This window comes from Dermacentor andersoni, chromosome 1 (assembly GCF_023375885.2).
Source record: "Dermacentor andersoni chromosome 1, qqDerAnde1_hic_scaffold, whole genome shotgun sequence".
NCBI lineage: Eukaryota > Metazoa > Arthropoda > Arachnida > Ixodida > Ixodidae > Dermacentor > Dermacentor andersoni.
This window is the reverse complement of record NC_092814.1, coordinates 124,452,634-124,466,894: the sequence shown is the minus strand read 5'-3', so window position 1 is coordinate 124,466,894 and position 14,261 is coordinate 124,452,634. Positions and strand designations below refer to the sequence as shown.

General features: G+C 46.4%; 1 protein-coding gene across 1 annotated transcript in view; it reads left to right on the top strand.

Annotated features, from left to right (window-relative positions):
* Positions 1-5,387: 5,387 nt before the first annotated feature.
* LOC126545824 (cell adhesion molecule Dscam1-like) overlaps positions 5,388-14,261 on the top strand; it is a 710,777-nt gene continuing 701,903 nt past the window's right edge. The window contains exon 1 of the mRNA XM_055061988.2: positions 5,388-6,019. Within this exon, the coding sequence (XP_054917963.2) occupies positions 5,941-6,019 (79 nt within the window). The 5' untranslated portion in view covers positions 5,388-5,940. The remainder of the gene's footprint in view (positions 6,020-14,261) is intronic.

Here is a 14,261-nt window from a genome sequence, read left to right as displayed (position 1 = left end):
CCTGTTATCTGATTTCCCTAAATTAGTCCGAAAGGCAGGTCTATGCTATGGAAATCTAGGCGACATAAAGCAATAGCAATCCCATCTCGAGCAAGGTGGTCTTTCGAATGTCTAGTCACTCTATTACTTTTATTCTTTCAAAGCGAAGCTGTATATGGCTAGCCGATTCATCTGTCCGTCCGTCCGTCCGTCCGTCCGTCCGTCCGTCCGTCCGTCCGTCCGTCCGTCCGTCCGTCTGTCTGTCGGTCGCCTGTACGCCGAAAACTCCTCCAGCGCAACCCCACGCGCATGCGCGAAAGAAAAAGTAAGAGAGGTGCGCGATTAACCACCACCTCCAAGATAGCAGAAGGCCTGTTTACTCCGATCCATGACATCACGCTACCTGGCCCGAAATTTCCATTGACAAGGCTGGCATGATGAAAGCGGTGACGTCAAAATCGCTGTTGCCTACTCAGGAGCATCCACATTAGATTCTATGGCAGCCGGGCCAGGTAACATGACGTCATGGATCGGAGTGAAAAGGCCTTCTGCTATCTAGGTGGTGTTGGATTAGCTGAGCCAGTAGTGACGTCGTTGCAACAGTTTCTCTCCGGCTTCGAAATGGGCAGGCCACGCGTCATACGTACTCTTAGGAGCAGGCAGCTTTCGATGAGCAACGCTGCGAGCAGAACCGGGAGCGATCTCGTCTACGCCGTGCCGATGCTGCAGCCGGGGCACAAGAACAGGCTCGTGTAGCCACCGCAAGCACCAACTGCGTACCGAGGATACGGCAGCCTGCCAAGCCATCGTTTAATGAACCGTCGAGATTAACCCAGTGATAAACCCCGGGGCCGCATGTTTCAGGGTTAACCTTCTGTACGGAGTGCTTGGGCGGTGACTTTTTTTTTTCAAGCTATTTATTTATTTCCTTCCGAGGTGGCATCAAAACCCCGTCTCTTATCAAAACTGAAAACAGCAGTTTCCGAGTAAACTTGAGTAATGATTTCTAATTATTTCTCCTACTTTCAATACTGAAGGCGACAGACGTGAGATGATGGAAAAGGAAACGCTGAAACAATTTCTTGCAGCGAACAGCACATTGTATGAATTTAGTGTAACCACTTTCCCACATCTGGAGAACCATACGTGGTCTACGTTCCCTCCCTGAACAACGCTTCCCATTCAAAGCGCTGGCGCTATTCCAGGGGCGGCTAGAGGCTGATGTTGCAGAGGACTTTTGTGCAAGGATCGCTGGCCAAGCAACCGGTTCAGGCTTTCCAGCCCCCAGTCGCATCCCTGTTTCACGTGACGGCCGCATGGATCTTCCTTTCATAATGGAGGAACTAGAAGCGGCTCTTGCTCTATGCAGGCGTTCTTCATCCGCGGGACCGGATGGAATATCCTACCGCGCCTTGAACAACCTGAGTGATAGCGCACGGAGAGAACTGTTACATCTCTACAACTTATCTTGGCAGGATGGCATGGTTCCCGAAGAATGGAAGATAAGCCGCTTGGTCCCTCTCCTGAAGCAAGGCAAGTCCCCACTTGAATCCACCTCATACCGCCCAATAGCGCTGGCCAGCTGTGTGGGAAAGATAATGGAAAAGATGATCCTTGCCCACTTGGAATGGTACCTGGAGCACTACAACATGTTACCGAATTGCATGGCTGGTTTTCGACGAGATCGCTCTTCAGTAGACAGTGTTGTTGATCTCGCTACGTACGTCCAGCTTCAAAAGTCACGCAAAAGACTATCTGCAGCTTTGTTCTTGGATGTCAAGGGGGCATACGATAACGTATCTCACGAGGCTATCCTCGATGCTCTTGAGATGGTTGGCCTAGGTGGTCGAGTTTTCCAATGGATCTCTCATTACCTTTTTATGAGATCGTTCTTTGTCTGTACCGGTGATGGCAAAACGGCACTACACTACACGTACCGAGGTGTTCCTCAAGGCGGTGTACTAAGCCCTACCCTATTCAACCTCACACTCATTGGTCTCGTTGATCATCTGCCAGCAGCGATCAAGATATCTATGTACGCCGACGACATATGTATATGGACCTCAGGTGTGACACGTCCTCAGATACGTGCAAGACTTCAAAAAGCTGCTACTCTAACAGCTATATACCTGCGCAACCAAGGTCTTGAAATCTCTTCAGACAAATGTGCACTGCTGGCGTTCACTCGCAAACCAATGACACCCTACGCCATATCAATAAATGGCCACATAATTTCGTATGAGAAGACTCACAAATTTCTTGGCATAATCATTGATAGAGATCTGTCATGGAGCCCGCACGTGACCTACTTGAAAAAGCGTCTGACAGCAATCTCCCAACTTTTCAAGTTTCTGGGAGGAAAGACTTGGGGAATGTCAGTGCATGCAATGTTGGAATTGTACAGGGCTCTTTTTCTGGGCTTCTTGAGGTACAGATTGCCATTACTGACCAACACCTGCCAGACAAATCTTCGTGCTCTACAGGCTATTCAAGCTCGGGCTCTCAGGGTTTGTCTTGGTTTGCCAAAATGCACATCGACAGCAGCGACTATTACGATTGCTCGGGACCAACCTATACAAACACACATTGCGGTAGAGGTGTTGAGAGTGCACATTAGGCACGTTGCCCGTGCCTGTTCCCACCATCTGGCAACACTACCGTCAGAAAGGCCGCAGGCAGCATTTTGTACTACGATTTCGAAGTATTATACCTGCCTCCCATCAGGCTTCACCCCCGCAACTAAGCCATCGATTCCTCCATGGTGTTTGGCTCGACCCGCAGTACACCTCACCGTACCAGGAATCAGGAAAAAATCTGAGCTGTCATCACCTGTTCTTAAACAACTAACTCTGCTCCTTTTGCACGAGAGGTACGCCGAACACGTACATATTTATACTGATGGATCGGCAACTCTCCAGTGTTCCTCTGGAGCCGTGGTCTTCCCAGCGAAAGCCACCACCGTCAGTTTCAAGACATGTCACCCAACGACACCGATGGCCGCGGAACTTGCAGCCTTTCGCGCTGCACTTCGTCTCGTCAGCCAAGAACAACCTCGAAGATGGTCAATATTCAGTGACTCGAAGGCTGCACTGCAATCTCTGCTATCGGCCCTGCGGCGCGGACCACACGAACAACTGGTATTTGAGATTAGAGAACTCATTCATACCTTAACTGATAAAGGACACCACGTGACATTCCAGTGGCTTCCAAGTCACTGCGGAGTCATAGGGAACGAACACGCTGATAACGCTGCTCGGTCGGCTCTTCAAGGGGACGAAGAGGAGCCGATACCGTTATCAAGGACAGATGCCGCTCGAAAACTTCGATTGATCAGCCGTGACATCACGTTCTCCTTGTGGAACGCTGGAAGTTTTCACGACTACCGACTCCACAATCTTGACTCCTCTCTACGCCTTTGTATTCCACCTGGACTCTGCCGTCGCGAAGCTACCCTGCTTTGTCGACTATGGCTAGGGGTGGCTTTCACCAAGTCTTTCGCTTACCGAATTGGATGGGCCGACGACGCCTCGTGTGAGGACTGTGGTGACGAGGAGACTTTTCAACACCTTCTTTGTGACTGTCCTCGATATAATTTACAGAGACAATCACTCGCAACCGCGATAGCGCGCTTTGACCAAAGACCTCTCACCGAGGAACTTATTTTAAAATACCGCCATCATAAGCCTTCGCAGCAGAGGGCGACGAGTGCACTGTTGCGGTTCTTGAGGGCGACAGAATTGGACAGGCGGCTGTAGCCTGAACAGGTGTTGACAGTGCTTCAAGTGTCACTGTGCTGTGCGATGACAGTATTCAGTGACAGTGACCGACTGTGATTGTGTGTCTATTCTCCTTCCTTTCCTTATCTCTACTTTTTTACCACTTTACCTCCCCCTCCCCTCTCTCCCCAGCGTAGGGTAGCCAACCGGACCTTTTCTCTGGTTAACCTCCCTGCCTTTCCCCTTTCCTTTCTCTCTCTCTCTCTCTCTCTTAGTGTAACCAGAACAAGTAACTAGGTAAAGAAAGTTAATAAGCAAATCTTATCAGAAAATGAGTAAAATCAGCAAAGAGGTAAAGCTTATAGCGCAAAAAAAAAAAAAACGAGGACAGGAAACACAGGGCGCAGGACTCGTCCTTTCATGCTCGTGTTTTAGCGCTATAATATCCATTTATTCGTTGTGAACCAACTCGCCCATGAAAACGCTTTGATAAGCTATGAGCAAAGAAGGACAACTATGATACTGTAATGTGAAAGAAATTAAAGGACTCCTCTCCACCATATAGTAAGGCAAATCACTTTCACTTCTGCTGTCGGGTAAAATATTAATTGGGAAGATGCGAAAGTGCGAATGAAAGCGGTTGGAAGGAAGCGCCAGTCTATATAGGGGAAGTTTCTCAATAAAGCCACAAGGAACATCTCCGTGCCACGGTTTACGCTTTGATAGGCCACGGTGATGCCGTGCCATTCGATTGGGCCCATAATTCATGCGCCGCTAGTCTTGTAACCTAAGGATGGGCACCTCACTGCGTGAGCAGCAGCGCGAAATCGTTTGTAATTTAAAAGCAATGAGCGGCACATCGGCTGCATAAGTTTTTTTTTTAAGCCTTACATGGCGGCGTGCCCTTGACAGGGATGTCTGTTTGCGTCGATAACCTGAGATGTGTGGAGTTGGCGTACAAAATAAAATGCAGCTTGCACGTACTACATTGTCCGGACGATACCTACGAAGAAGGAGGCGTTCTGTTGTCCCTTAGTGATCGAAAATGCAGTGCCATTATTGGGGACATTTTCAAATCTCGATTAGGCCAGCGGGCGAGACGCACTTGGATTTCCATTTTCCTTCTTAGAAAGCCATAAATAGAAGGGAAAATCTATATCGATTCTCGATATGCATAATAGATCGCCGTTGGTTTTTTCCTGTTTTCATTCTCTTTCTCTCTAGTGAACCTCCCCCATACTACACCTTCACTCCTCCGCTTCCAGAAATAAGGAAAATGCTTTCAAGTTTCATTTTTGGCGACGCTCACTTCTCTTAAGACAAACGTCGAAGGATGCGGGGGAGACGCGACCGCGCCAGGAGCATCGAAAAAAAAATCAAAGTCATTGAAAAAGTTTTTGCCCCTGTTTGTAGGTTCCCTGTGCTCTTCTTTATTTGCATCTCTTTACATATATCCGCAGGCACGGCGCGCGAGTTTTACCCGCCCTTCCGTTTCCCCTCCGATCTGCCCATTTTCCCCTCGCTCCTTTCTTCCCCACCCTCTCAACCCGGCGGCGGGCCCTCTTCCTCCAACGATGTTCCGCCGATCTGGACGGCGCATGCGCAGCTCGCGCTTGCGCAAGCGCGAAAGGGGGTCGATCCCCGAGAAGGTCTCACGTGGGTATACGGGCTTTTTTCGGAGCACATCGGTGTTTGGCGGCGGAGCCAGAAGCAGGCGCGCGGAGCCGCGCAGCGCGGTCGTCGTCTCGGCGATGGGACTCTGCGGTCTGAGCTCGTGCCCGGCGTCGCGTCTTTGTTTTGCCCAAAGGATGCACGCCCCGCTGCTCTTCGCGGCTCTCTCGCTCGCGCTCCCAAACGCCTGCGATGTCCTGCTGTCAGCGCCGAAACATTGCGTTTAGGACCGGCGTTGACGCGCCGGCGATGTGCTAACAACTCGGGCTCACGTGCCACGCGCTCGTCCTCAGGCGATTCCACTCCGCTTCCGGAAGACCAACGTTGCTTCGTCGTGTCCACTGCGTGACAGTCTCTTCTTTGTCCGCTAGCTTGTGCTCCATGGACAGACCTCCCGTCTGGGACGAACACTGGGAACTCTCTTGCGAAGAAAAATCGTCCTCGCGACTTTGACACTCGCGACGACCGTGCAAACTTTCGTGCGTGCGCCTCTGGAACTTTCAAACCCGAGCTGAGCGCGGGCTCTGCTTACCACTCCGTTGGCTCCTGCTTTTCTTGACTTTCGTCGGAGACCATGGAAGCGTCTTCGGTCGGCTGGCTCCTTTGTATTCCGCTCCTTCTTTGGACAAACCTCGGCGCTACCGGAATCGAAGGTAAGTACCGACATTCGCTTCTTCCTTACCACCTTCACTGTTTCGCTCGCTTCTATTTTAGAAACAAGGGTCGGTTTCTCTTCAGAATGAAAGGCACGTCCAACTTTTCACAGACGCTGGCACTGCTCTTTCTTTCTTCTTGGAGCACTGTCAGCACCCTCAGGCCCGTCAGCTTGCCGTGAGCGTGTCATGGAGACAAGTGAGGAAAAACGACACATGCAGTCTCGTCATGGATAAAGTCACAAGAGAACAGTTTCCTAAATTGAATGATTTTTCAATATTTTTCATAATGCGCGCAATGTGTAAGTGATGCCGGCGTTGCAAAAGTAATGCATACCGTCAGTATCTTTTCTGAAATTTAACTATTTCGTGAAGTCAAGGAGCTAAACATTTGGTGTAAGAAAACATGATAGTTGTGCACGGCGTTAATGAATCACCAAGCATGAAAGAGTCATATGTTCATGTCTAATTTAACTGGTCACACCCGATATTATAAGGAATCCTAATATTGATTTATGATATCGGTTGTCACTGGCTGATCATTACGGTGTGATTTAAAATGTGCCATCAGCAACTGGAGTACATGTCCAGAAACAAAAAAAAATTGACAGAAAAGACCCCTAAGATATAACATGGGCCTCGCTTTCTACCGCGTTCTGTACCCGGACGGTGGTCAGCTAACTTGTATGATGCTCTCCTATAAGCACGTCCATAGCTTTCACTGCCTTCGGGGCTTTCACAGCACAGTCATGGACTTCTGAGACACTTTCTCGGCGTTTTCGCAGACTTCGCTCTTCATAGTTGGTTCATGTAAGAATAGAGTGGTCCCTCTTCGGTGATGTATTATGTGGGATTTTTAAGTCTGCGGCTATCCACCGAAATAATATAGCAGTGCATCAAATGACCACCGCTCCCCGTGCATAACGCGGCTGTAAGAATCATACACCATGCAAACACGGCCGTAGTTCAACGCCGACCATTGCACACTCAAATGAGGTCCGCGTCGTTTTCTTAGCGTGAAAAAGGCAGCGTATTTTGGAATATTTCGTCCGTAACACGCCACAAAGGATTGGCATCATGCTGAGTCAATGATATTCATTAAGGGATCCGAATCGATTGACGCTTAGAGCATATATTTTATTTTAGCATGCTCACTTGTAAACGGCGATCGCTCTGCATTCACCTCATTCACTATCCTGGGAACTTGTTGCTTGCGTTACTGTTGTCGTAACTGCTGTAATTAAGCAGTAAATGAAAACCTGACAAGCCAGTTCACATGCGTCAGAAAATGTGCCCTGGCATTTACTTATAGCGAACGGATACATTGGAGACGTCCTTTAAATGTTGCATTATAGATATTATATATATATATATATATATATATATATATATATATATATATATATATATATATATATATATATATATATCGTGCGTTAAAATTCGTGTGCTTCAGTACTCTGAGAAGAAGCTTTGTGTTCAAACATCCTAACGAAGAGCAAGAACTTTTTTCTTTTGCGAATACAGAGAAAGATATATGGAAAGCATGCAAGAGGTGATTCTTTACACTGTATTGCAGAAATTATAGCGATTTGGACAGAATGAAGCACTTCTCTGTCTGCAGGCGCGAACATATTCTTGAACAAGGACATTAAAAGAAAGCACTTATTTCGTGACCGCTTGACTGATCAATGTATGGGTTACAATATAACTTAAATTAGTCTGAGCGTGTGATGCCTGTGGTTTTCGTAGGCTTCGTTTCTGTTATCCGTATGTTACTATTTTGAACAAGTCGTAGTTTTGTTTAATGACCGGTGCGACGCAGAAAAGTTTGATCAAAATATTCTTACGCATCTATATTACGTTTTCCTCAGCTACATCTGCCCTAATATAAGGTAACCTGATCATCAAACTCCAGTAACAAATCAAAATCATCTCAACTTGCTCAAATACATTTTTGTAAGTGTCTTTCACGTACAGGAAAACTGCTGTCGTCTCAATATCTTTGAATCTGTCAGAAACAGCATCAACATTATGCTGCATCGGAACACAACTTGCTCTAAAAATTGCGAATAATATCTCGCACTAGTAATCAGCTGATGCAAAAAAGCGACATTTACAATCAGAGCACTGCACAGGTGCCATAACGGGAAAGGTTTTTTTTTTTTTTTTTTTTTTTTTACGGTAGATGTTGCTACCGCCATGTAGCTCTGTGACAGACGCACCAAGCTTGCGCAGCTGCTTTTGTACGACAGCAAAAATGCAAAGAATAAATAGAGAGAAATTGTTTAGCTTAAAAACTGCTGATATTGTCCAATGAATCTAGCGTAGAGTACAAAGAAATGGGAACACGTTACCCAACAAGTGCGTCCCACGCGGTGCTCACGTAAGGGATTTAAACAGTCTTCGCTTCCCTTAACAACGCGGATACCTGAGCGAACGGCGGGATCTTTGTGTCTTGGATCAAAGTTTGCCACTTACGCGCGGGAGTTCAGCGAAGAACGATCTTAATAAAAGGGATAACGGGATAACGGAGCGCAGGCTGCTGCAACATGGAACCAATTTGTGGAGTGCAAGAAACATGGCCACTGGCGGTATTGTCATAGATTATTTTCAATCAAACGTGTTTGCGCGGAAATCGCCAGACACAATCTAAGACAATTCCATTTTCAGGTGCAGAATACAAGCCTTCCTTTTCAGTTGAACCAAGAGAAGGTGAAGTCGCTTTGCCGCAGACGCAGCATATTACGGAACGGTGATTTTGAAATATGCGGAAAGAAGTTTCAGGCCATTGCATATTATGTGCCACTAATTGTTATTCGCGGCATTTCATCCGCGGAGTTCGAGGACACTTAGTTTTCAGAATCCATGCGTCCCAAGAATTCTGGAACACGAAACATGTCCGAACGCAAGTTCGAGTCCAAAATGAGGAAGGCTTAATAACGTTTGATCTCTTGTCGCGTGCGTTCGTTTTGTTTCTTTCAGAATCTTAAGTTGCGTAAATTGCTGCCTAATGGCTAACAAAACTTGTTATTTGGAAGACACAACGCCAGTTCCATGTTAAAAATACCTCAGATACAGCCGATGGAGCTGCACAAAGCAAACTGATACATCTGCGCTTGTATTCGTAAAACGTTTCTTACATAAGACAGTTTTGCCGTGGTCGCGAGCCACTCATGACCGAAATATCCATGATAAAGAGAGGATCACAATGGTTACAATGGTCAAGAAAAGTTTTGCGAGTATAGGCGATGATCCCTACACGCCTATTAACTGCATTACTATACCGGTGGCTTCTGGCTCAGCTCTAGCGGGAGGAGAGCGAAGCGAAGATCAACAATAAAATAAAATTTCAATACAGATTTGTACCACGGGGGAAGAGGGAATTGCAATGTGGTGTTGTAGTATCGCAGCCATGGTATTTGCTAATTGGAACCCAACTAATGTGATGTGAGAAGTGAAGAACAATCTTGAGCCCAGCTTAGGTAAACTTGGAGGCATAATATGATTTCTAACATAGTGAGCAACTTTGAGAAGGTAGGAATTTTATGTGTGGTGCGCCTTGATCTACCTCGCTGAGCTGATAACAACGCGACCATGAACAATAATGATTGGACAGGAGAAGACAGTCTTTAATCTGCCCTTTTGTAATTTAAGGTGTAATAAAAATAAATCAATGGCAACGAAGGCGAACAGCAGGTCATTTAGGTGCATCGCCATCGTTTAAAGTACAACAAAGAAACCCAGAAGTGCCGGTTACCCAGGTGCACCAGTACAGGCCGATTCTGGCTGCTCGTTGAAGTTTTCGTCAACGGTCTGATATTATAAAATAAATAAATAAATACCGAATAATTTTTTTTTGTTTTTTGGATATCCTCAATTTAACCTGCTAAATTATTGTGTTGTGCGCAGTGAGGTTATATATCGCATACTTTTCGTTGTGAGATGGGAACAAACGACGAGAAGCATTGCTCGTTCGTTTCGCCCTTGAGTGCTTTTAGGGCCCAGTTTCAAGCACGAAAGAAGAAAATTAATATTTTCAGATGCTGTCTTTATTACGATCAGTAAAAAGGCTTTTGTGAACTCGGAGAATAAGACCATAACCCAAATTTTCTTCCCCGCAAACGCATTGAGGTTGTGGAGTAGTATTAGAACATGCGCTTCACAACCCTGGGGTTCTGGGTTCCAACCCACGTAAATTCGTGAAAGCTTTCTTACTTATTTTCGTTTCTGAGGCTTCGAGCATGTTACAAAGAAAAGCTAATTGTTGTCTAGAACATTGCTTCTTGTCGTAGTTGGCCGCCCGTGTTGTCAGTGTGTCTACCTTTTTGTGCGTGTCTTATTTGCGGGAAGTATGTATTTCAGCCCTAATGTCACAGGTATAGTTATAGTCCGCCTGGAATTCAGCGCCGCAAGTTCGGGCAATGTTTTAGCTCGCTTTCTCTTGTAGATCTAATTGCCCTCATCTACGAACCCTCGCCCCGTCCTGGGCTTACCCGGACAACAAAGCCAGCCGCCAAGGGGAGGAGGCCATTGACGTCGCAGAACGACAAGAGAACCAAAGTTCTGCGGCGAACACTTAGACATTGGCATTTAGATGGGCGTATCCGCAGCCCTTTCCTGAGATGACTCCGACAACCAAGAAACCACGACGGGTAAAAGACCTTTTCTGTGGAGGTTCCTTCACTTTCATTGAGAATGGACTTCACCGCCGATTGTCTCTGCTATACGCAGGAGGTTATTTAAGGCCGTCCTGGCCCCCGCCGTGTTAACCAGAGCCACCCGGGTCTGCAATCGGGCCACCACCTTGTACAAATGATGTCAATACATTTCTTCTCGTTTTCATCATCACGATGCCCGCCTTCGTCGTCGTCTCCTGGTTCATGCGGTGAAGGCTCACGTCACCTGGTCCAGATCGTACCAGTACCCCGATAACTAGCGCTCATAACTCCTTTGCGCTGTAATGAATGGAAACGTTTCAGTAGAGTTATAGCATTTCGACCCTAATCCGTTCAGGATAAAGCCATGCTTAGGCAAAGAGGAATTTTTCAGCTCATAATCGCCACTAGGTGAGACAAACAAATAATGGCTTCTGTGAGCGTCGGTTCGAACAAATCGGTGGGGAGGAGGTTGCTGCTAGCGGTGTCACAGTGGTAGCAGTTTTGTGTGCACGTCACTGACCTTTGACCTTACAGTGGTTGTCTCTACAGGTCACTAAGAATGATGATTATTTACACTGAACACGCGCCTTGGCTTCCTACACATATCTTTATATCGGGCGTTACGCCGGCTCTACCGCTTCTTCGTAAGCACATATAGCATGCATAGTACTGTTCGGGCCTTACCTTCGGATCGTCTTCTTACATGGTGTCCCCTATAGGCAGTATGGATATGTTTGTATACATTGCAGGCTCTAGTTGTCCATCGCAGTGAGTCGATCCCTGCGCAAACCCGTCTATTCAGGTCCGCAGAGAGCTCTTGTGCGCGCACCTCCTCTCTGGCACTCTCTCTTTGGAAAGCAAGGATGATATATACCATCGGTCTACGCACATGGATAACAGCCAAGTAGTATAGACGTTTTGTACCGAATAGCTGGTCTGGGGGCGGTATTTTGTGCCAATACTTCTTATTTTTTCACTTTTCTTGCTCTTCGCCAATGGCTTGCACGAAGCCGTGCCCCCGCTACCGCAGGAATAAGCAACTGGGCCGGACAGATAGTAAGGAATTAATATAATAGCAGGAAACAAATTCTTACAAAATAACACCCCTGTTTTTTTCTATCTCTAGGTCGCAAAGCATGACAGAATTTACGGCAAACGTTTGCTAATGCTAAGAGGCACATCAACCTTTTTGCGTGTTAGCATGAAACTAACATGCGCGTTAATTTTTTTTTATTATAATCAAAATGATAACACGGTACTGGCCTTTCAATTTAAGAGCGCCTGCCGTTCAAATTATTCGTTCCAGACTGTAGATGTTCACTGAAACAATGAAAGCAGGAACTGGCAAGGACCTTACTATTGCAGGTGATAAATGACGCTTGCGTGCTTTCGGAAGGCGCACCACAAATACAAACCTATTTCAGTAGGCGACATGTATCCTCCCGTTTCTGTTTATAGAGTCCCGGAGGATGGCGAAATGTATTGGCGCCTGCAGATAGCTTGACTCGTGTATGTATTGCCTTGTCAAATAAGCTCCCCTGACAACCTATCGTAGTAGCCAAGATGAGCGGTACTGTGATTGAGATATTTCTTGCACCACTTCAGACAGCTTTGGTAGGTGGGTCTAGCCGTTGTCCGGCAGCCGGGACAATACCCAGGCGCGTGTATTGCCTGAGATGACAGACAATCCATAGTACATAGAGGTTCTGTGCCTGCATGTGTCCGCGCTTTTTGTTCACTGAAGTCGTACGAGTGCACTGGTACTTTGGAACTGCTACACGAACGCGTTCCTGTTCCTTATTCACGCGTATGTGCACGCGTAAGGTGCATGTAGCGTATGACTGTTCCTGTGAGCCTCTTGATAGTTGCTTTTTATTTGATGGCGTGAGAAGAGAGGGATAGTGGCCTTCATTTCGTCTCTTTGCAAGCACTGCCTTGCTCTTAGCATCTAAACCCTATAAACGTAACTGCTCCTGTATTGCATCACAAATACAGCCATATCAGCAGCCAGCCCTCTATGTTTTCGCTGCACTAGTTACATTTCACAACAGACAATGTCTAGAGAAAGAGACAGACCCAGTAGGGAAATTAGATTGTACAAGAGGCACAGACATCGGCCCCATGTGGACTCCTCTGTAATACAATACTGCAACTGCACGGAAAGAACTAGTTGTCTCTGCTTATGCTCAGAGACGCGCGTTCCTCTGTGAGGATTTTTGCACCATCATCGAAAATATTGCGTGGCATGACCGCCAACACATTTTTTTAACTCAGTTGTCGACAAAAGTGAGCTGCATTTGTACAGGTATATTTGTACAGGCAGTCAGAAATTGTACAGGTAGAATGTAAAGTAGCATTACTTTCATCAACTTCGCCATATGCCAGTCTGAGTTCTGCAGCATAAGGTCACACCGTAATCAACCTTACCAGGAGCCATGCTCTGGAGCGATTTTTATGGTGAATTCTTTTCGTCGATTCTTTTCATTTCTTGCCTTCTCTCTCGCTGACATCGGGGGCGCTGCTTCATGCGAGTCAGTGACGAATTGCAAAAATAACGTCAAATCAAAGGTTTCGAAACGAAACCCGGCCTCACAGTTTAACATGATCAGTCAATTGCGCCTTGCTGCTTGGCTTGCAACGGCATTAAGCTTACTGTAGAGCAGTTCCAGATAAACAAGAGCTTCGCGTGCTTTGGCTACACCACACGCGTTTAACACGCTTTTTCTCAGGTTGAATTTGTTTGCGAAGCACAAAGGTAATTACGGTGACAAGAAAACTTGCTTCAGCGCTGGTGTCCTCACTATTCTTTCGATTTTAATCATTATGATTGGTTGAATGGGTGAGTTGCCTTCCTGTTCTCACAGAACAGGCTGAGGCTTTTTATGATCACCGAAAAGGCTAAGATGTGAAAGAGGTCGCACTATGTAGAGATTTGCATTTCGAACACTTATGTGAGCCTGGTATTAACTTCTAAAGCAAACTTCTGTATAACGTTCGTTCAAGAAAATGATGCAAGAAGAGCCTCAGTTGTTGTTGTTTCTTTCTGTTTTCATTAATTCGCATCGAAGCCTGAAAATAATCACCACCTTGAGGGCTAGTAATCTTTTTCACATCGACAAAAACAAAAACAAACATGGAAAGGGTACCACAATGTAAAATTGCGTCAAGGCTGAGAGGTTCGGCACCCATGGAAACAAATATTGGGCGTGCCGATAGGGCGGCGATGTCTTCTCGCAGGATCAGCGTTCTCCTCGGCTTGGCGGCATACAACATGTCGCCATTTATCATCTCTGGTCCAGGTCCCCCCTATTGCCTGCTTCATTTTAGAAGGCGTTCACTTATAGCTGTGGATTTGTCCAGGGGTTTCCAATAATAACCTTTCCAGTGATAACGTTTTATGATTTCTATATCGTTCCAGCTATGAGAGAATAGTAGCAATACCTCGGTTTGGGCGAGTTGGTTCATCTTGACGGTTATCATAAATTAACAGTTTTCAGAGCCAGTCCTGTCGTATGTGCTCCTTTCGTCTTCGTCGTTAGCGCGTATTTATGAAAACTGTCAAGAGAATAGTAGCGTAGACT